The following is a 22,811-nucleotide window of genomic DNA, read 5'->3' on the forward strand; positions in this document are numbered from 1 at the left end:
CTGGGGTTGCCAAAGCCATCCCATAATCTACTACGTGTGGACTGTGTGATCAAGGCTCTGACCAGGCAGGGCAGTGCTTTCCTTCCACAAGATCCAGATTACAACCTAATGCAAACCACTGCGAGTCCATCTCCTCTTGTTGTTGTCGTTATGTGCCATCGAGTCGCTTGTGGCTCATAGCGACCCTATGTACAAGAGCTCTAAACTCCGTACTATTCTGTGCCAACCTAGCCATCTCAAACACACTCATTCCCACCACTCCAGTCACAGAATCGATCAATCTCATGGATGGTCTTCCTCTCCTGCGCCGCCCCTCCACTCTGTCAAACATGATGTCCCTCTCCAAGGACCAGTCCCTCCTTGCAACATGCCCAAAGTATGTCAAATGAAGCTCCAGAATCCTTGACTCCAAGGAGCATTCTGGCTTCACCTTCTCCAGGACAAACCTGTTTGTTCTCCCAGCAGTCCATGGTATAGTCAACACTCTTCTCCAGCACCACAGCTCAAAGGCATCAACCCTCTTTCTATCATCCCTAGTCACTGTCCAACTCTCTGACACATAGCACATAATTGCGAAGACTATAGCCCAGATCAGGTGCACCTTAGTCTCCAGCCTGACATCGTTGCTCTTCAGTACTCTTGAGAGGTCCCTCACAGCTGACTTTCCCAATGCAGTTCATCGCTTGATTTCCTGGCTGCTGTTACCAAGAGTGTTGACTGTGGAGCCAAGTAAACTAAAACTGTTAACTATCTCAATCTCTTCACCATCCATACTTATTCTGCCAATTGGCCCAGTGGTGTTGAGCTTCAATCCATATAGGAGGCCGCAATCCTTGACCTTCTGTAGCAAGCGCTTCAGGTCCTCCTCAGTTTCAGCAAGCAGGGTTGTGTCATCTGCAAAACCCAGGTTGTTGATGACTCTTCCACCAATCCTGATGCCACATTCCTCCTCGTACAGCCCAGAGTCTCGGATGATCTGTTCTGCATACAGATTGAAAAGGTATGGAGACAGAATACATCCCTGATGGATCCCCTTCTTGATTTTGAACCATGCAGTGTCTCCTTGGTTCTGTTCTGACGACTGCCTCTTGGTCCAAGTATAGGTTCCACATAAGCACAATCAAATGTTCTGGGATTCCCATTCTTCTCAGAGTCAGCCACACCTAGTTGTGATCCACACAGTCAAAAGCCTTTGAATAGTCAATGAAGCACAGATAGACATTCTTCTGGTATTCTTTGCTTTCTGCCAAGATCCATCTAACATTAGCTATAATATCCCTAGTACCACGACCGCTTCTAAATCTAGCCTGCACATCTGGCACTTCTCTGTTGACATATTGCTCCAAACGTTTTTGGATAATTTTCAGCAGAATCTTGCTTACATGTGATATTAATGATATTGTTCGATAATTCCCACACTCTGTTGGGTCACCCTTCTTTGGAATGGGAACAAATATTGATCTTTTCCAGTCAGTCGGCCAGCTGGCTGTCCTCCAGATTTCTTGGCACAAATTAGTGAGTACATCCAGGGCAGTGTCTGTTTGTTGAAATATGTCAATTGGTATGCGGTCAACTCTTGGAGCCTTGTTTTTTGCCAATTCCTTCAGAGCAATTTGAACTTCCTCCTTCATCACCATAGGCTCTTGCTCATATGTCATTTCATGAAATTCTTCTATGTCATCCAGTTCCTTCTGATACAGTGACTCTGTGTATTCCTTCCATCTTTTCTTGATACTTCCTGGATCATTTAATATACTGCCCAAAGTATCCTTAACTATTGCCACCCGTGGTTTGAATTTGTTTTTCAGCTCCTTCAGCTTAAGAAATGCTGAGCAAGTTCGGCCCTTTTGATTTTCTGACTCCAGCTCTCTGCACATTTCATTATAGTATCTTGCTTGTCATCCCGAGCTGCCTTTTGAAATTTTCTGTTCAGCGCTTTGATTTCTTGGTTTCTCCCTTTAGCTTTGGCTTCTGAGTACTCCAATGCAATATTCAGAGTCTCATCTGACATCCATCTTGGTCTTTTCTTCTTTTTCAGCCTTTTTAATGACCTTTTGCATTCTTCATGGATGATTTTCTTGATATCCTCCCAGAGCTCATCGGTGCTCAAGACCTCAAACCTGTTCCTGAGATGGTTTTGAAATTCGAGTGGGACAGACTTAAGGTCAAACTTTGGTTCCCGTGGACTTGACTTAATTTTCCTCAACTTCAGTTTGAATTTGCATATGAGTAGTTGGTGGTCTGTCCCACAATCAGCACCCGGCCTTGTTTTCACTGCTGGTATTGAGCTTCTCCACCGAGTCTTTCTACAAATGTAATCGATTTGATTCCTATGCATACCATCAGGTGAAATCCATGTATATAGCCTGCGTTTATGTTTCTTATAAAACGTATTTGCAATGAACAAATCACTGAATGTGGAGAACTCTATCATTCTATCTCCAGCCTCATTTCTCTCATCGAGCCCGTGTTTTCTAGCTACTGATCCTTCTTCCCTATTCCCAACCTTTGCGTTCCAGTCTCCTATTATTATCAATGCATCCTGATTGCATGTTTGATCAGTTTCTGACTGCAAAAGTTGGTAGAAATCTTCCATTTCCTCCTCTTTGGCTCTAGTCCTTGGTGCACTTATTTGAGTGATAGTGGTATTCACTGGACTTCCTTGTATCCTGTCACTCACCACATTGTATTTCAGGATAGGTCTAGAAATGACTTTTTAAATTATGAAACCAACCCCATTTTTCCTCACCTTTTCATCCCCAGCATCTCCTCTACTAACTTTCAATTTAGATGAGAGACTCTTCTTGCTCTAATCTAAGAGTCTCGGTTCCCTTCTCAGGCCTCCTCCACGCTCTTCATCTTGGAGAAGATGCCTGGGTGCAACTCTTCCACAATGACCACACCCAACCAAACCCTCTCCTCCTGAGGTTTCAATGCTCGCCCCACGGCTTGATCAGTCCTGAACTTCTGGTCCATGAGATACGCTTTGACAGTCCCATGTCCAAGGCAGACAACACAGTCTCAGTCTCCCTCTTCCTGACTCACTCACATCATCAACAGTATCTGGTTTAATACCTGTTTATATTTCAATTCGAGGAGCTCTTGTGGAGCAGTGGTTAAACAATTGACTATCAACTGAAAAGTCAGCAGTTCAAACTCACCAAGCACTCTAAGAGAAAAAGATGGGGTGTTTCTGTAAAGATTTACAGCCTTGGGAACCCTAAGGGGCAATTCAACTCTCCTACAGAGTCATTATTACTCAGACTATAAACAGTAGTTTGGCTTGGGCTTAATAGGCAGTTCCCAGGTTATGAAGGAGACCCATCATCCCTAAAAGTGTTTTTAAGTATATTTGCAGATAAATGAGGACAGGAGCTGACAGCTTTCATTTAGCCTTACATGAGTGCTAGGAGTTCCGGTGGCTGGAGTGTTACGTTCTATGCTGCCAACCAAGAAAGGTCAGGAGTTTGAATCCAACAGTTTCTCTTTGGAAGAAACATGGGTATTTTCCTCCTTTAAAGATGTGTGATCTTGGAAAACCCAGGGGAGAGTCTTCAGGGCAGCGAGTTTAGGGCAAGAAAATATTCAAAGCCTTTTCCATCACTTAAAAAAAGCTGCGCAAGTAGCAATGAAGGTGATTGTGATGAATTTGTTTCCTTTAGGGGTTAGTTCAATCATTTTAAAACGAGGGCAAATTGACACAGCATCAACGGGCGAGAAGGAGTTGTAAGTTAGATGTTTATAACCTACAGACTGCTTGTATGCAGCTAAGTCACACCATGCTGTTGTTATGTGTGATGGAGTCAACACTGACTCAGAGTAACCTGACGTGATAGAATAGAGCTGCCTCCTAGGGTTTTCTGGACTTCAGTATTTACAGGAGCAGGCTGCTAGATCTTCCTCCCACAGGGCTGCTGGCTGAGTTTGAACCTCCAACCTTTCAGTTAACGGCCCGGTTCTTAACAGCCCTATCTAAGGGAAGACAAAACCCAAGAAAGATAAAGAAGAAAACCAAATTGACAGTAAATTCCTCAAGAGCAAGAGATGTGTCTTTTGTGTTTTATTACAGCCCTGTGATAAGCAGACTAAGAATAAGAAAAGACAAATATTAGAGCGTATCACAGATCTTCACAGGCTTTTCTCGAGAACAGGAAAGAGAGGGCAGCTACCTCCACTCTCCTCAGGTGAAGGCAACAAATAAATGATTTAAAGGAAAAGGAAGTAAAAGTGGTTACAGCAGGGTGACAGGCCACTGGTTCTTGGGAAGGTTTCACCTATTACTTGTGTAGCTTCCTGAAAGGGGAAGGGAGGGCAGGGGAAGGAAGGGGAAAGAGAAACGGGCCTCTAAAGCTGAAATACTTCTTATCCAAAGACCAACATAAGCTTTTTGGGTTGGCTTTTTTAGTTAGCCACCTTCTTTTGATGGTAGTTTTCCTCAGCACAGCCCCTCTGGTAGATCACTGCACACATGTTTTGGGCTGGATTGCAGGATGAACCACAAGGACTTATGCAGATGACTGGCCCAAACTTTGCTTGAACCAAGAATCCTACCATTTAAAAAGTATCATGGTTTTGGGTGAGAAAATGAAACCATTATAAAATTAATAATATCTCAAGTGACTTTCCACTGTGACCGAAGAATAAAGTCTGAACTTCTAAGGTTTGGCACGTCAGGAGGTCCACATGTGAGTACCAAGGTCCTGTCCACTGTGTGGCCCTAATTCCCTGCACTCTCTTGTTCCAGGTTACAGGGAGTTTCCTATAATGTGTGCTCTGGAATGCCCTGCCTCCCCTGATCTATCTTTTTGTTTATTCTAGTCCTTCTGTTTAGAATACTTTATCCTCCATCTCTATGTGTCTAGATGCTTCTTATTCCTCAAAGGTTGGCTGAAATGTCATCTTCAGCAATCAAGCCATCCATCAATTAAAGACTTAACCAACCACACAGATTAAGTGTTTTAAACTACTGGACAAAGAGGGCTTAGATACACAGTGACAACTGAGGCAGATCTGGGGCACAGGGAGGCTCTGCATTTTTACACTTCCTAGTATTTGACTAGGGACTCTGATAACAGAATGCATGATGTGTTGGACTGCTAAAAGTGCTTCGAATCCACCAGCCAGTCCACAGGAGAGAGGTGAGATTGTCTCCTCTCCTAAAGATTTATACCCCCCAGAAACTTAACTGAGGGACTCCCCAAGCTGGAACACACTTGATAGTAGTGAATTTGTTTATTTTGGTATTTTAGGATTGCTGATTTTAAAACATTTTATTTATTTTTTTTTAAAGTCCGCACCCTAAAGTACCAAAGTAAACGTTAATATATACTTGTGTATTAGACTCACAAGATTGGCATAAGAGACATGTCTGATGCATTGATGGACCTTTCTAATTTATACAGCTCAATGCAACAGCAATTACTGGTGTTCAATAAATACCTCTTGGTTGTTGGAACCAGGTAAAGTGACTGCCCACCTTTTTCCTGCAGAACAGTTGGTAGACTCAAACTGCATGCCTTTGGGTGGGCAGTGCAACCCTTATCATGAAGCCAATAATAGCAACAGAGCTCCCAATAAATATCTCTAGGAAGAATGAATTAACGCTCAGCATCACTCCTGATGGAGAGTATATCTGTACCACTCGCACATCCTGTCCTGAATGCCTAGCCATAGGAAGAACTCAAGACTCAGCCTGAAAGCAGCGCTTTCTAGAGATCCTTCTGGGAAAGAGCTGCGAAGGGGTTGGATGCTTCAGTCAAGGACAACATGAGGACTAAAACAAGACACTCGGATGTTACACATTCTACACGATAATGAAAGGCGGTAGTGTTTCAGCGGACAAGACATCCCTGTGGTGACAAATAATGCTCTATTCCCAATCAAACAAAATTGAGATTTTGTTCTGATGAGTCAGATGTTTGAAGGGGGGGAGCAAAGTCCAGTATCAACAAAATGCCTTTCTCCAGATGAAGGAGAATAATTCACAGAGAAGCACCAACGACAGATGTGGGCTTTTGTTTCTTCTTAGCCTCCTCCTGCTGGCCTGATGACCCCAGCTCTTTTCACCCATAAACACGTCAGAGTTCAAAAGGTGCAGGAGGACTTAGCACAGGAAACCAAAAGCACAGTGACTGCACAATTTCTTGTTTCTTTAAAAGAAAGGAACTGTCAGAGGTGATTGCCTGGAACACTGCTTAGCAATAGAAAAGAGCAGACTCTGCTACATACACACAAATTGGATAAACCTCCCAGAATTATATGGTGGGGGGGGAGCCAGTCCCCAAATGGCACATATTGTCTGATTGCATTTATACAGAAATCTTGAAACGATAACATTGCAGAAATGGAGAAGAGTTGCCATGGTTGCCAGGGGTTACAGAGGAGGAGGGAGCAGGAGGGGGAAAGGTGTGATTATTAAAGGCCAACATAAAGGACTCTGTATGAGTGGAAATGCTCTGTATGGCAGCATCAGCATCAATATTCAAGTTATGACACTCTTCTACAGTTTTACCATATATTATCATTTGTGGGAACCGAACAAAGGGCATGGATCTTTCTGTGTTCCTTCTCACAATTGTATCTGAGCCTACAATTATCTCCAAAGAAAAAGTTTCATCATTTAAAAAAAACCACTGCTTCCTTGATCCAAGTCCTCGTCACTATCTCTTCATTTTCTAAAGCCACAGGAAGCAAAAAGTAGCCCATCACTTCCTTAGAAATGCAAAGCCTTTTAAAATATCCAGCAATATTTGTATGCCAAGCTTTCCCATTCCCTTTAATGAACTTCATAATTCATTTTGATTCATACGCACTCAACTTTTACTTAATTCACTTAAAGTTACCATCAACTTTTTGGTAATTATTAAAAATGTGCTCCTTATTGGCACTTGACCTTTAAAGCAGCAGCAAATGGATAAATGAAGGCCATAGATTAGTCATGAAAAGAGAATGTGGGGGTTGTTTTTTGAAGAGGCTGCTGTTTTAATTTGTCAGCTCACACCAGACCCCAAGGTTAATGAGAACAAGAACTTGGCCTGTTGTTGTTTTCTGGCCACCTGAGGGAAGCCATCCCCTCAGAGCACAGCCATCTACACTCTGTCCAGAAATGTACACAGCCACTCCCTTCATGCGTTCTCAAAGGAATCTTCCCACAGGGCAATAATCATTTCTGAGAGGAAAAGAAAAGTATACATTCTGTAACAACTTTGTTTTAGCACTCTAAACTACCAGTTAGATCATCTTTGTACAATGAAGGGAAAAAAATCTAATAGAGGTTAGTTTTCACAGCTCACACAGATAACCAACCCCCTGACCCCCGTTCCCTCCTGGCCACACTCACAACTCCCACAAAAGCAATTACAACATGTGGTTTGATCTGAAATCCCCTCCGTGCTGTGAGTGGTACACTTCCTCCTTACTCTCCTGAAGCGAGCCATAAAGTCACCTTTAAGATTTTACCGCTACCAGAACAACATCATTTTTCATAATTACAGAGTTTTAATTTCTTTTATGTGAGTGCACAGTCTTTGATGTATTGAGCCAATTAACTGAAACTTGGTTTTGAAAAAAAAATAAAAGTGCAAAGATTTGAAAAGGGAATTTTGGTAGAAAGTAAAATCAGTCATCTTCTTGAACTTAAGGAGTAGGAGTTGTGTATGTCAAGTCAAGGGGATTTTCCCACCATCCACGCCAACAACACAGTATCTGACCTGTAAGCCCTGATTGGTTCTGCTCGCCTGATCCCCCTTGAGTCTCCTTCCTCCTGCTGTCTTTGATGGTTGCCATTTCTCAGCAGCACTTTGGCATGATTCCTGAAACAACATCCAAAATGGGTGGGAAATTCAAAGTTTGAAATAAACTCAAGAAGACAGGCTGGGGCTGTCTGATCACAAACGTTTCTTTTTCTTTTTTTTTTTTTTAACATTGTAAGACCAGAAATGTCACTTTACCTGGCTTCTCTTATAGTCAGGAGGGTTACAGGGTGCAAAGGGGTGAATGCATTTTCTCTCCCTGGTACACCAAGCACAGCCAGTTCCAATACACACTGAGCATCTGGCAACACAGAAAATCAACTCAATTTCTACCTTTTCAGGAAAACACTCATAGCCTAGAATCTTCCCTCAATGACATGATGTACAAGAACTCAAGAAAAATCCCTAGACAGTCTGGGATGAGCCAGGGGGTGGGGGGAAGGAGGACAGTCCTTTGAGAGCAGGGAGAGATCACTGACTTTGTGCCCTGCTCTGGGCAGCCCTCAGGGGTAGATGGACTGTAAAGACACTTGCAGGAGTGTTGCCATAGCAACTGGATGCTGGGGTCACCTGCTGCATCAGTAGATAACAGGAATCCTCTGGATCCTTGTGCTTTTTGTCTACCCTCAGGTAAGTTTCCACCTGGATGGATCTGCCTTCCTTCCACCCCTCTTCCTGCCCCTCCCAGATCAGCTTGCACTCATCATTTGAGCAATAACCCTGGCAACTGCCTAGAAGAGGCGAGACAAGTGGGGCCTGGCAAGCACAGGGAAAGGGCGCTAGTGCTTTTTAAATTAAATGAAGGAAGAGCTGTGTCTACTAATCCACTAATCCCGCATGCAGAGGTGACAGTGGAGGACCTGAAAAAGCACTAGTTAGACTAACTGGAGTTAAGGGAAGCACAATAGGAATGGAAATCAAGGTTGGTCTGGAAGCACAGACAGAGGAGGCCAGGGGAGGCCTCACCTGGGAACAGTGATATGACAACCTAGTGCAGGGCACGAGAACATGGACTCGCGCTTTGCACATTCTCCAGGACACGAAGAAGCTTTCAGACACTGCGACCCACAGAAACTGCAGTTTTGATCTGAGAGAGAACAGGGATTTGCTGAGTTTATCCAGACACTTGCGGGTGAACTCCAAGCAGGCTTGTCATTTGCATTTTGCATTCTTATCATGTGATTATGGCACTAAGTGCTCCGCTAAGAAGATGCAGTTACTTAATGAAAAGGCATTCATCCTCTGGGGACTCAGGTCTAAGTTCTGGGTCTTAATTACCTAGTTGAGGGTCCTGAGGAAACGCATTTCCTTTCCTCTGGTCTCTAAAACCAGGGATTGTTCCTGTTATGATGTGCTTTTGAGTCAATTATTACTCATAATGATCCTACGAACAATGGATCTGAACTCTGCCCTATCCTGTACTATCGTCATCTTCTCTAATACCTTTATTTTCAGTGAGAAATATTATCTTTAAGTTATGACAAAGTTGTACATCCTATTGAATGGGCTACTATTTTCCTCAGGAATTATGTGTCAATTTTTTTTTAAACATCTCTTCCTAAATTCTTCTAGCCAGATTGCTCCTTAAAAGCAAGGATGGTGAGGCATCCTCTCACATACTTTGGGCATTTTGCTCGGAGAGGCTATTCCTTGGAATCACACTTGGAAAGGTGGAGGGCTGGTGGAGGAGAGAGAGGAAGACCTTCAACGAGGTGGATTGACAGTGACTGGAGCCAGGGGCTCGAGTTTGTCAGATTGTGAGGATGGCACAGGGTTCAGATGTGTTCATAGGGTCACTCTGAGTCGTACTCAACTCAACAGCACCTGACAACAATGGCACATTCATTTCTTAATTAGCAATAGTTGAAGCCAGCTTTTAATCATCACACTTCAAGGATGAGTTCCAGGGGCTTCTACGCTGATACTTGTGGAGAGAGGTCACTCAACTCAATTTTGCCAGAGAAATACGGTTCCCAATCCAACCCAACCAGCTCCCACTGTGTCAATTCCAATTCACCTGTCTTGTGTGTCAGAGTAGAACCCTGGCTTTAAGTAGCTGTTTTTAAAAACTGAATCATCGGGCTTTTTAAAAAAACTTCTTCCAAGATGTCTCTGGGTGGACTTCCATCTCCAACCTTTCCATTAGCAGACAAATGAGTTAACGGTTTGCAACACCCAGGCACTCCGGTGGTTCCCAGGCCAGGCCAAAAGGAACCCACATTTGCTACCCATTGAGGGGAGTCAATCATGTCACTCATTATTGGTACAGTCAGTAATACTACAGCTTCCCACTGTTTCTATAGAAACCTCTATCCCAACTTCCAACAGGGAAATCAGGAATCTGGGAATCCTACTTCTCTTTTCTTTGCTTCAGAAGGCAAGAAGTGAGGTAGAGCACAGCTCAATAAGTACATGACAGTCAAGAGTCAAAGCTCCCAAGAGGCAGGGAGAACGAACATGCCCTTTGTGAAGATTTCCTCTTAGCCTTCTTGGGCACAACTTCCTCTTACTTCATCAGTAATATCTATCCCCTTACCTCATACACAATCTACCCAGGTTCTCTAAAGGCTTTGACAGAGGAGAAGCAAGTAGCCCCCCTTCTCCCACAATTCAAGGTCACCTCTTAGTCTCAAGGGAAATATATTTCCCTGCTGGTAGGAGCACTTAAAACACTGTTGATTACCCTTGGGCTGCTCCACTTGACCTGTTAGAACAAGAATGAGCTCACCACGCTTCCCGACTCAGTGGATCTCCAATCCCCACTTAGGCCATGCTCAAAAAGGTACTTTGGAACGTTCTACTCCACGAGAGTGTGAGTTAGGAAATGGAAGAGTCAAAGGAACAAATAAATTACAGCCAATGAGAGGATATTTAAATTGCCTAACTCTTACTCTCCTAATGACGAGCAGTTGGTGAAGTTGAAGCTCTCGGATATATTCCAGGCACCAAAGGAGAACATCACGTTGACAGCAAAAACATCTGGAGGAAAGGGGGAGAAAGTCATTTATGGAGGATTCTGACTATAGTCAAGCATAGCTGTAAATGCAAAAAAGAAATATAGTTTTCCTTCTCTGCACAGAGAGCAAGGGTTTGCCAGCTGTTCTTTAACATTTCACTCAGTATGTGGGTCTTTCCCTGTGGGCCATTTTGCACCAGGCAGCCACAGTGCACTGTACAAACCCCCAAACAGACCCCAACTCAACTCGCCTTCCGAGCCTCCCATGGATAATCACTAGGAAAAAAGCCATTTTCCAGCCCATTTACATCTCATATTCTCTCTGGGATCACTATCTCAGCTTGTAATTGGCCGCGGCATAAGAATAAAACAAGTCACTGAGCAAGAAGTGCCTAGAACATGATAACCAGAACGCTGGGGAGGAAATCCGGCACCTTCAGAAAAGTCTCCTCTACAAATATTTACCTAACAAACTCTAGTGGGTGCCTCCTGGGGGCTGGGATCCACAATCTGCTTTGAGTCAATGCTCACGAAAGCTGATGAATGTTTTCTTATTCGCTTTGGAAAACTTACCCATTGGCACAAGAACAAAGCAAAAAAGAATAAAGCTTGCGTTAAATCAGCATCAGAGAGATGTAAGGATCCTAGGGCTTCCATACTTTATCCAAGGTGGTTACTCAAGGTTTAGTCCCCAACCCGGTTATTCATCAGAATTGCATTAGAAAAATTTTGAAAACACATATTCTGGGTCCATGCCACTAGAGATACTGACTTGGTAGGTCTGGGGTGGAATTGGGAATGCGGTTTTAAAGTACCCCAGGTAATAGGTGCCACAGCCTTGACAGAGTAGTCTTCCAAACTCCACTCTAGCCAAGCTAAAACCCCCTCAAACTCACTGCTGTCGAGTTAGAACTGACTCGGAGCTGCCCCTCCAGTGGGCTTTCAGAGGCTGTAAGTTGCTTGGGAGGCAAATGCCTATCTTTCTCCTGAGTTGTAGCTTGTGGATTCGAACCGACATAGAGCCCTGGCCATTGGGTTAGCAACCAACTCCCTACAAACTTGACTAACACTTCCTATACTATGCAGGAACCAAAAATAGCAGACTGTACTTTTACAAGTCTTTAACAGACTAAGATATTTGATCAGACTTTTTTGGCATCCTTAATTTTCTTATTATAAATTAATTAGTGTGAGATCCTCAAAATATGGGAACTTCTACTTAAGGGGCTACTCTCCAGTGACAAAATTCACTCAGACAGCCAGAATGCCACATAAAATTCTGCTCGCATAAAGTGTGTGTATGTGAAATGATAATCCTCTGTTTAAAAGACAAGGAGGTTTAGAAGGTTTGACACGACCTCTTAGTAAGAGCATTTAAACAGACACTTGATAAATGTTAGCAGTACGAACATATAGACAGTAAGTTCTCAGGTACTCCCAATGGAATACCTTTCAATGGAATCGACAGGTGTTTGGTGATGAACACTAGCAAAGTCAAACCTTTTTGAGCATCAACTATACACATGGAAATCAATACTCATGGTTTCTGCTCTAGAAGCATTTCTAGTTATCGTGGGAGAGATAAAATAATAGCATATAAGTGATCTGATGTCTATTGAGCATCAGAATAGCAAAATGGGATGATGTTTGTGATGTATCAAGGAAGTAGTATAATGACTGGGACATAGGAGCAAAATCTGGCATGGCTGTATGCAAGAGATGGCTTTATCCCAACATTTCAAAACAGAGAAGCAAAAAGATTTAGTGCTAGAGTTGAGGCTCTCATTATATAACTGAGGAAGACCCTGGACAAAGGTTTGCCAGCGGCTGTTGCTGGGCAAAAAACAAGAACAAGATATGGGGAGTAACTCAACCCTATTCAGTTTTCAGTCTTGTTTAAATATCATTTCTTTCAGAAAGCTTTCCTTCATCTTACCCACTCCCAAAGTCTACCCTTCTTCTTTGCTCCCTAGAATATCCTATTTTCTCTGAATTTACACACTGCGTAACAATCAACTGTAAGTAGTGTGTGCAAGGAATAGGTCAGTCTTTTTGTCATCCCTAGGACAGACCTACCACAGTGCCTGGCACATAGTCCATCCGCTTGGAATACATATGCCAGGTATTCAGAGGGCATGTAGAGAATTGGATACAACTACTCTTCTAAATTAAATTGTGTTCCACTAAATTACGTATAACCATGGGATCAAGTATATCAGAGATTATGAGGATGGCACAGGATAGGACAGGGTACTACAGACCCATTGTTTATATAGTTGCTATGAGTCATGCTCGACTTGGTAGCACCCAACAATAACAAATATGTGTTGAAATCTTTACCTACCTTTAAGTATGTCTCAGTTTGGAAAAATGGGCTTTTTCTTCTTTATACTAGTAATGTCAGGCCTGAGTGATACTAGTTCTAAATCTAACCAATCACTTCTTAGTTAGAAAAAGAACAGAATAGAAGCAGACACATGTAATAGGGGAAAGACAGACATCATGTAGGGATTATCAAGTAAGTAAAGGACTGGACCAATCTCCCACCGCCTGGACTAATCGGACCTCTGGGGATCCTGCCACACAGGATCCCCCCAACCCAAGACCCCTACCTCCTGAACTTGCTCAAAGTGCCAGCATCACTGGGGAGCACAGAGATAATGAATGGACAGAAGTAACTTGAGGCCAGAGCCATCATACCAGGGGTTAGTGGGGAGGAGAGGGAGGTGTAAAGTAAGGGAACAGAGGAGGATGGGGGTGGGGTGGGGCAAGGGGACGAGACCATGACACATGCACCAAAGGGGGGGTGTGGATCAACACAGAATCTGTCAGCTGTGTAATGGGGAAGGGGCTTTGATCGGCTCTTTTAGATAAAATGTTTGATTGTCAGTTATTGCCCTAAAGCTTATCATCCAAATGAAGACAGATTAGGAAGAGAGACTTGCCATCCACTTCTGAAACAACAGGCCTTCGGAAATCCCATGAGCAATAGAACACACTTTTCTTAGACTAGGAAACACAAAGAAAGAGGAACACAGTTGCAAGCAGACACTGGTGATTGGAATGTAGAATGCAAGAAGTATGAATGTAGGAGGGTGAAATCAAGTTGCTCCTTGGAGGCTAGGAGATGTTGAAGCTCCCTTTCACACACTTTGGGCATGTTGCCCGGAGGGACCAGTCCATGGGAAAGGACATCATGCTTGGAAGGGTTTAGAGATGGTGCAGGAGAGGAAGACCCTGGATGAGAGGAATTGACTCAGTAACTAAGGTAATAGAGACAGGTGTGTCAGAGACAGTGAGATTGGCTCAGAATAGAGCAGGGCTCTGAGCTGCTGGGCATACATAGTTGCTTTGAGTCACAATCAACTCCACAGCCCATAACAACAACAAGAAGGAAGAAGTGGAATGCATGAATATTGACATACTAGGCATTGGCAAACTGAAATCTGTAACTGGCTGTGATCAATTAGTTGCGGCCTCCACTGCACTCGGACCAGCCAGCATTGGCAAACTGAGACGGATCAGCACGAAATATTTTGAATCTGACAATCATATGCTCTACTATGCTGGAAATGAATAGGCAAGGACAACTGGGGTTGCATTCATAGTTAAAAAGGCAATTTCTAGATCCATCCTGAAATACAACGTTGTGAGCGACTGGATAATAATGTCCATAGGCATAAAAGGAAGGAAGACCTGTTAGTCAAATACACGCACTGATGAGAGCCAAAGAGGAAGAAACTGAAGGTTTCTATTAGTGCCCTTATAAAATAGAAGACACACAGAAGGACGATGGCCATGTGATGGTAAGGAATTGTAAAGCATTGAATGACAAAGATTAGTGACCATCATGGGAAGCTAAGTGGACAGAGAGTTAGACTATGGGATGTTCATTTTGTGTGTCAACTTGGCTAACTATGCTGTCCACAGTGTGACGGCTGTTACGGCACAGCTACATGTGATGAATGAATTTAAGTGAAGCAGATTACCCTGCATCATGTGTTGAAAACCTTTAGAGATAAAAGGGAATTTTCTGCCTTCACACTATAAATACACCCCAACTCCCCACCCCAACAACTGCATGAATCAGGTCCTCCTCGAAGTAATTTAATGGCTCTCTAACAACAGATATAGATAAAGATATAGATATCTCACTGGTTCTGTTTCTTTAGAGAATACCAAGACAGGATGGAACTGCTCAGATTCCCTGTAACTTAGTGTGCTTCCTGGGCAATCAGATCTCAGAAGGTTCTCCTGCCTTCTTCACTTGGTAACAGGAACAAAGAGAGGAGGGTGCACATGCCTTTGTAAGTGGCTCGGATGGGGATGCGACAGACGCAGGTCTGGTTTGTCTGACTTCTGCTCTTGCAGAGATCCTTCTTGGTGTCAGCATTATTCACCATGCACACGGAATGTTGTGGGACGAAGCTTCCCACCACAGTCACAAAAGTCTGTGCAGGGAAGAAGGAGAGACAGAAAATAAATCATTGTTTTGCCATCATTTCCATTCTTCACAGAGCCCATGGTGAACTCACTCCTTGACCTATCATCAGAAGGAAAATTTCTCAGAGAGCATATCATTGATGCAGAGAAATAGCTGTCTGGTTGGCAATTTGGTCTGCTCTTCTAGGAATCACATATTCATAATCTTTGACCATTTTTCTGCTTTATGTATTATTCTTATCAATTTTTAAGGCTTCTCTGTATAGTGTAGATATTAATCCTTATCTATCATGTGTGTGACACATATTTTCTCCTAATCTAATGTTTGTCTTATAACTTCTGTTCATAGTATCTTTTATGCTACCAGAGTGTGTTTTTATGTAATCGAATACAGGATTTCCTATCTTTGTTACAAAGTTCACCCACAAAGTAAAGCTTATACTCAAACATAAGCCTATATATTTCTAGCTTATTATTCTGCTATCTTTAATGTTTTATTTTTAAACACATACCTTTCATCTATCTGGAATTTATTTTTAAATATAGTTGGAGAATTCAGTCCAATTTTACTTTTATACAGATGGTTAATCAGCTATGTTATAACCAATTACTAAAAGCAAAAGCAAAAAAATCTTTCTCCCTAAACTGAAATATCACTTTTGTCATATATAAAATTATCATCTCTCTGAAATCTATTTCTAGCCCCTGCTCTATTCCAATTACCTATTGATCTACTTCTATTTCAATGTCATCAACTTATATGATGGTGATTTGGGGCATATTTAACATCTGATAAGGCACACCTCTGCTTACATATGTTTCTTTTCACCGCATTTCTTAGACATATAAACCTACAGGTCATTTTATCCAAAAAAGTATGACTCTTATCAGAATGATACCACAAGCATACCCTAATTTAGGAGAGTGCTCCTTAGAAGCAAGGAGTCCGAAACTTGATCTCACCCTCATTGGGCATGTTGTCAGAAAGGGCCAGTCCCTGGAGAAGGACACCATGTTTGGAAAAGTGAGGGTCAGTGAAAGAGAAGAGTGAACTGACAGAGTGACTGCAATAATGGGATTAAGTACAGCAGAGATTGTGAAGATGGCATGGGACCAGGAATAGTTTTGTTCTGTAATACATATGGCCATATGAATTGAGCTGACATGATAGTACTGAATAACTAGTCTGCAGGGAAAGTAGCATCTCTCTGGGGATGTGAATCCATCAGTTGCTCTGAGGAAAAAAGAAACGCAAACCCTTCCCTTGCACTTAACAGCCTTTGAAAAGAGCTGAAGGGCCAAAAAAGGAGGCAATGCCCATTAGGGTGAGATAAACTGGAGGGGGGCTGGATTTTGGATAACATTTCAAGATTTCATTTTGGGTGTGTTAGTTTAAAATACCAGCTTGGTAATCTAGAAGATATGTCAAATTGGCTGTGGGGCTAGAACTCTGAGGAGCAATCTTGGCTGGAGATACTAAAGGAGGCATGAATGTGTAGATGATATATAAACTCATGAAAAGTGAAGAACATTGCTATGGACAGATTAGAGAAGAGAGAAGGAGCTCAAGTTAGGCCTTAAATAATTCCAGTATTTAGATTCAGGTTGATGAGAAGTTAGCAAGGTAAGCAAGATGAGAACTTGGCCACTAGACCGGAAATGTTGTCCACTAGATTGGTAAAATATCTATTAGACAGGTAAGCCATCTACTAGATTTACTATGTGTAATTCACTAATGTCTTTTGCAAGCACATTTTAGGGGAACAATGGGTCAGAAGTCAAGTTGAAATGAATCTGAAAATAGGAGACTGGTGTTCTCAAGTGTAGTAGGTGGAGAGGTTAGGCAAGAGTTAATGTTTGCTAGCATCTTGGTTACCTGGGTATATGGTCACAATGCTTCAGCTTTATAAACCCAACCTGGGGATACTTACCAGATTGAAAGTTCTTTAATGAATATGAATAAAGAGGGAGTGACAACACAAAGTGTTAAAAGGAACAAAATTTGTTTATCAATTAGCTAGCAATGTCCTTGTGTGGAGTTTACCTTTCAAGATGACTTTTCCCAGGCATTATTTGACTTTGCTATATAGATGGTGTCATCTTCATACCGCATGAAGCACTTGCTGCAGAGGGTTAAGGCCTGCAGTCTTCAATATGGATTGAGGCTTAATGTCAAGAAGACAAAGATTCTCACCACTGGACCAATTGGCAGCAACAGGATGGATAGTGAAGAGATTGATATTGTTCACAGCTTTAGTTTGCTTGGCTCCACAGTCAACACTCTTGGCACCAGTAGCCAGGAAATTAAAAGGTGTATTGCCATGGGAAAGTGTGCTCTTAGGGACCTCTCTAAAGTAATAAAGAGCAATGGTGTCTCTTTGGAGACTAAGGTGCATTCGATACAGACAATGGTCTTTGCAAATCACTTGTTTTGCATAAGAGAGTTGGACAACGACTAGGGAGGATATAAGAAGAATTGATGCCTTTGAGCTTTGGTGCTGGAGGTAAGTATTGAGGGTACCATGGACTGCTAAGAAAACAAACAGATTCATCCTGGAGAGAGTTAAACCGGGCTGCTTCTTGAATCTTGCAAGATTCTGAGGCTTCGTCTGACATACTTTGGTCATGTTGTAAGGAGAGACTGGTCCTTGGAGAAGGACATCATGCTTGGTAGGGTGGAGGGACAGTGCAGGAGGGGAAGTCCCTCTATGAGGTGGATTGATTCAGTGACTGGGGTAATCGTGATGGGTGTATCAGAGACAGTGCGATTTGCACAGGACAGAGCAGGGTTCAGGGCTGTTGTACATAGGGTCGCTATGAGTTGCAAGCAACTTGATGGCACATAACAACAACATGTAGATGGGTGGGAATATGAGAATGGGACAGTTTTGCCTATTCACAAAGGGATTGGCTATCTACCATTCCACAAGGGAATTGATCAGCCAGTGTTAGCAATCTATAAAGGGACTGGCTAGTCTCATTGAATTAAGCAAGCCAACAGTGAGAGACAGACATATTCTGTTGCCATTCAAGGGAAAACAGGAAAATGTAGGATTCCTTCTTGCTCCATCTATACCTACGACAGCAACTGGAGACCTGACTTGAGATGGGACCTTGCAGGGGGAGAGCCAATATCGGCAGGACTGAGAACTTTGTTGTATAAATGGAGTGGGAAGCAAACATTTGCAGGACTGAGAATTTGGGAGCACTGCCCTATAGCCATGAGGATCAAGGCTAAAGGGTCTGTCTGCACATTTAGGGAGCTGTCTTAACTGTATTCTGCTATTAAATGGATTATAACCTTTTGACTTCCTCAATATGGTTCTGTTACATCTGTGAGCTATCATATACTGGATTTTTAACTCAGTAAAGCAGGAAGACTGTTGCTGAGATGAGTTGAAAGAAGGTGCATGTGGGACGTGTCTGACCTCATGGGAATTAATTTTGTGTTAATGATGCTGCGGACAGCGACAGCTCCCCTTTGTGAAATTGGTAAAGGTCAGAAATGACCATCCTCATGTGGCCCTTGCTCTTTTTACAACTTGTTACACAAAATTTTACCACTTTGATATACCTTATTTTAGATACCTTCATTTCTGGCAAAGAGTTGGTTTACTTCCAGGCTTCTAATGTACTCAACCACACCAATGTTCATTCATGAAGATGGTGCCAGAAAGGGCCTCATTTTACTCTTACATGTTATGTGGCTGGGTCAGAGTGAATCAGTAACTAATGATAAAATTCTATATAAACAAGAGTAGCACCTTCATGCTTTTGTTTCCTGCTTTAGGTGTCCCTGTCCCTCTTTGAAGCTTGTTGTTGTTGTTGTTGTTGTTGTTATGTGCCGTCGAGTTGCCTGCGACTCATAGCGACCCTATGTACAACAGCCCTAAACTCCGCTCAGTCCTGTGCCAATCGCACTGTCTCCGACACTCCCATCCCAATTATCCCAGTCACTGAATCAATCCACCTCACAGACGGCCTTCCTCTCCTGCGCCGTCCCTCCACCCTCCCAAGCATGATGTCCCTCTCCAAGGACCGGTCTCTCCTCACTACATGTCCAAAGTAAGTTAGATGGAGCCTCAGAATCCTTGCCTCCAAGGAGCCACCCGGTTTAACCCTCTCCAGGACAAATCTATTTGTTTTCCTAGCAGTCCATGGTATTCTCAGTACTCTTCTCCAGCAGAGAAGGTTAGCACTCCCCTTGACAAGGATGGAAGAGGCCCTTGGGCCTTTACAACACGCATACGGTTAAGGCATTGCCACCTACTTCGTGGCATCTAACCTTTGAAGCTACTTCCTCAAAATATATTTTCAAGCCAGGTATTAGTGCTGTAAGTAGAATGAATATATTTATGACTTCTGAAACATATTGCCAAATTAATTCCTTTAAAAAGGTTATGCTAATTGCTAACATTAATACTGGGTGTTAGCATAGCATATTATTGCTTTAATTTGTATTTATTTGTTAACTAGTGAATTTGAACAAATTTCTGTATTTATAACTACTGTCTAAGAGGAGCTCTGGTGGCCTAATAGCAAGAAGCTGCACTGCAAATCTGAAGGAACACGGTTCTAGGCCACCAGCTGCTCCACGGGAGAAGCATGGGCTAGCTACTTCGATGCAGTTAACTGCCTCTGAAAACCTCCTGGAGGGTCAGTTGGGGGTCGGCTCCAACTCTACAGTACACAACAACAAACAAATTCCCTTTTGTAAGAATATATACTTTTGCCTATGTTTTTATGTCTTTTTGGTATGTATTTGTAATTTCTCCTAACTTTATTACTTGTTTGTCATTAAAATGCTTATTGAAAATATTTCCCTGAAGTGCTTGTTTTATTTATCTTTTCTTTATTGTACAGATTTTTAAAAAGTCAATATATTAATATAATAATAATATGCTACCATTATTTTGTTATTATATATACTACTTCACAGGTAAGAAAGTGATCATACTTTCAATTTATCTAACATTCATTTATATTTCTGCTAGTTTTTCTCAGAATTAGATTTTTTATGTAATATTCTTCAATTAGCTTAAATTTTATTTTTATGTTTAATGAAAATTGAGGATTTAATTGTTCTAAATTTTAAGACATTTACAATACTTTTTAAAATTACTACTTTTAAAGAACTAATTCTTGCTGTTGCTGCTGCTGCTGCTTTTATGATAGCTGACCTTTAAATTTTCACAACTATCTCTGAACTTTCCATTAATATAAATAATCTTTATCTTTAAACCAGAATTACATGTTGAGTTCTAGTCATTACATGTATGTTTACTCAACCTTTCGGCATGTCACAAGGAGGACTTAGTCCTATGTTGTCTATGTTGCTGTTAACGTGCCATCGAAGTCAGAACTGACTCACAGCTGACTATGACTTTTCAGAAGGAGAGTTCCAGGTCTTTTCTCCAATGTATCTCTGAGTGGATTGGAGTGGGTTTTCAGAGTTTGTAAATTGCATGGGAGGAGACTGTCCATCTTTCTCCCTCAGATCCACTGGTGGATTCAAAGTGCAATTTTATTCCTATTCCTGTTACGTTTTTTATGAATAGAAATCATTATTCCTGAAAATTAAAGTACATATTTAATGCTACATAATGTAAAACTAGGATGTCCTACATCCTTTTGCTTATCTGCTTGAGTAAGGCTTTCTTTATTCTTGTTTTTACTTAGCTCTGTCTTATCTCTCCACCACATCAGTCGTTCAAACTGACATTAACAGGGGAACCCACATTTGCAAAACCTCATATGAATCCTTCAATATATTTATCCATGTTCAAATACTCATCTAGAGATAAAAAATATGAATATACAAAGATGTTTTAAATCATTAAAAGATCATCCTTCTAAAACAATTGCTTGCTACAGCTTTTATTATTTTGTCTTAACAGCTGTGTAGGATTTTATAGCAGAGACATTGTTGCTGTGTACCACTGAGTTGGAACTGACTCATAGCTGACTCTCCAGTGGATTTTCAGAGGCAATAAATTACACAGATGAGGTCGTACTAATTGTGTCATGTACAAAGAAAAGATTCCAGTAAATTGAGGCTCTGTATTATATAGAGGTATATTGTTAAGTGTCATTGAGCTGGAACTGACATAACTGACCCGCTAGCAGGTCTTCTGAGGCTGTAAATTATATAGGTGAAGATTGCTCACTTTTCTCCCTCAGAGCAGATGGTGGATTTGAACCTGTTGCCTTTGAGTTGGAAGCACAATAACTCACTCATTACACCATTTTGTCGTATAGCCCTGGTGTGTCTAATTTCCGTACAGAGATAACTTGTGGTTGCTGTGAAGCTGAACACTGTGACACTGATGTGTCAAATGAGATAATGGTTACTCATGGCAGACAGTGTTTGGTGGAGCTCCCCTATTAAAACAAGCCTGGAAGCAGGAGTGGCATTCACTTCCATAAGCAGCTTGCCTCTGGAAACACTATGAACCTGAAAAAAAGGATGAAAGTCATTCATGCAAGTGTTGAGGACTTTCATTCATAGGGTCACTATGAGTTGCCTACAACTTGACAGCACTTAACAATATAGAGGAGACCAGTTGGCCTACTGGACTGAAAGTGATGCTACCAAGTCAAAAGTGAGTGATTCTAATCCACAGCCCTCAGGCCTGTTTTTCATTGTTTTTGGTCAAACATTCTTGTAGGTAGTATGGCCCTGGTGTGTCCACTTGTTATACAGAGGTAACTTGTGGTTGTCGTGAAGCTGAACACTGTGACACTGATGTGGTCAAATGTGTTAATGTTTGGTGGACAGTGTTGAGTGGAGCTCCCCGATTAAAACAAGCTTGGAAGCAGGAGTGGCAACCACTTCCGTAAATAGCTTGCCTCCGGAAACCCTATGAACCCCGAGAAACGATGAAAATCATGAAAGTGTCGAGGGCTTCTGATCATAGGGTCGCTATGAGTCACCTACGACTCGAGGGCACTTAACAGCACTATCACCACCAACAACGTTATATCTGTATGTTTTTGTGCCATCTAGTAGGAACTGACCCATGTGGGTTTTCAGAGGCAGTAAATCACATGGAAAGAGATAGCCATCCTTCTCTCACAGAACACCTGATGGATTTGAACAGTGTGCCTTTGGGATTGCAGCACAGCTACTTACCACTATGCCACCAGAGTTCCCTTATATGTATATTATTGTTGTTGATGTTTGGTGTCATCAAGTCAAGTATGACACATAGTAACCTTATGAACAACAGATCTGATACCTGCCCTATCCTCACAAGCTCTGACACACTCAAGCCGATTGTTGTAGTGACTGTATCAATCCATCTGGTTCAGGGTCTTCTCCTTGGCTGTTCCTCTACCCTCCCAATCATGATGTCCTCCGAGGAACAACTTTCCTAGCAACATGCGCAAAGTATGTGAGACAAAGCTTCCTCATCTTTTCATCCAAGGAGCACTCTGGCTACACACTCTCCAAGACATATCTGTTCTTTTTTGCAGAATATACTTATGTTGTTGTTGTTGTTATGTGCCATTGAGTCATTTGTGACTCACAGCGACACTATGTACAACAGCCCTAAACCCTGCACTGTCCTGTGCCAATCGCATTGCCTCTGACACACCCATCCCGATTACCCCAGTGACTGAATCAATCCACCTCATAGAGGGTCTTCCCCTCCTGCGCT

General features: G+C 42.2%; 1 protein-coding gene across 1 annotated transcript in view; it reads right to left on the minus strand.

Annotated features, from left to right (window-relative positions):
- PLXNC1 (plexin C1) overlaps positions 1-22,811 on the minus strand; it is a 255,007-nt gene that overhangs the window by 118,144 nt on the left and 114,052 nt on the right. The window contains exons 7-10 of the mRNA XM_006898490.1: positions 15,011-15,158; positions 10,643-10,730; positions 7,950-8,052; positions 7,710-7,811 (exon numbers count right to left, since the gene is read on the minus strand). Of these exons, the coding sequence (XP_006898552.1) occupies positions 7,710-7,811; positions 7,950-8,052; positions 10,643-10,730; positions 15,011-15,158 (441 nt within the window). The remainder of the gene's footprint in view (positions 1-7,709; positions 7,812-7,949; positions 8,053-10,642; positions 10,731-15,010; positions 15,159-22,811) is intronic.

Source organism: Elephantulus edwardii, unplaced genomic scaffold (genome assembly GCF_000299155.1).
Source record: "Elephantulus edwardii isolate Elephantulus edwardi_28Jun2011 unplaced genomic scaffold, EleEdw1.0 scaffold00231, whole genome shotgun sequence".
Classification (NCBI taxonomy): Eukaryota; Metazoa; Chordata; class Mammalia; order Macroscelidea; family Macroscelididae; genus Elephantulus; species Elephantulus edwardii.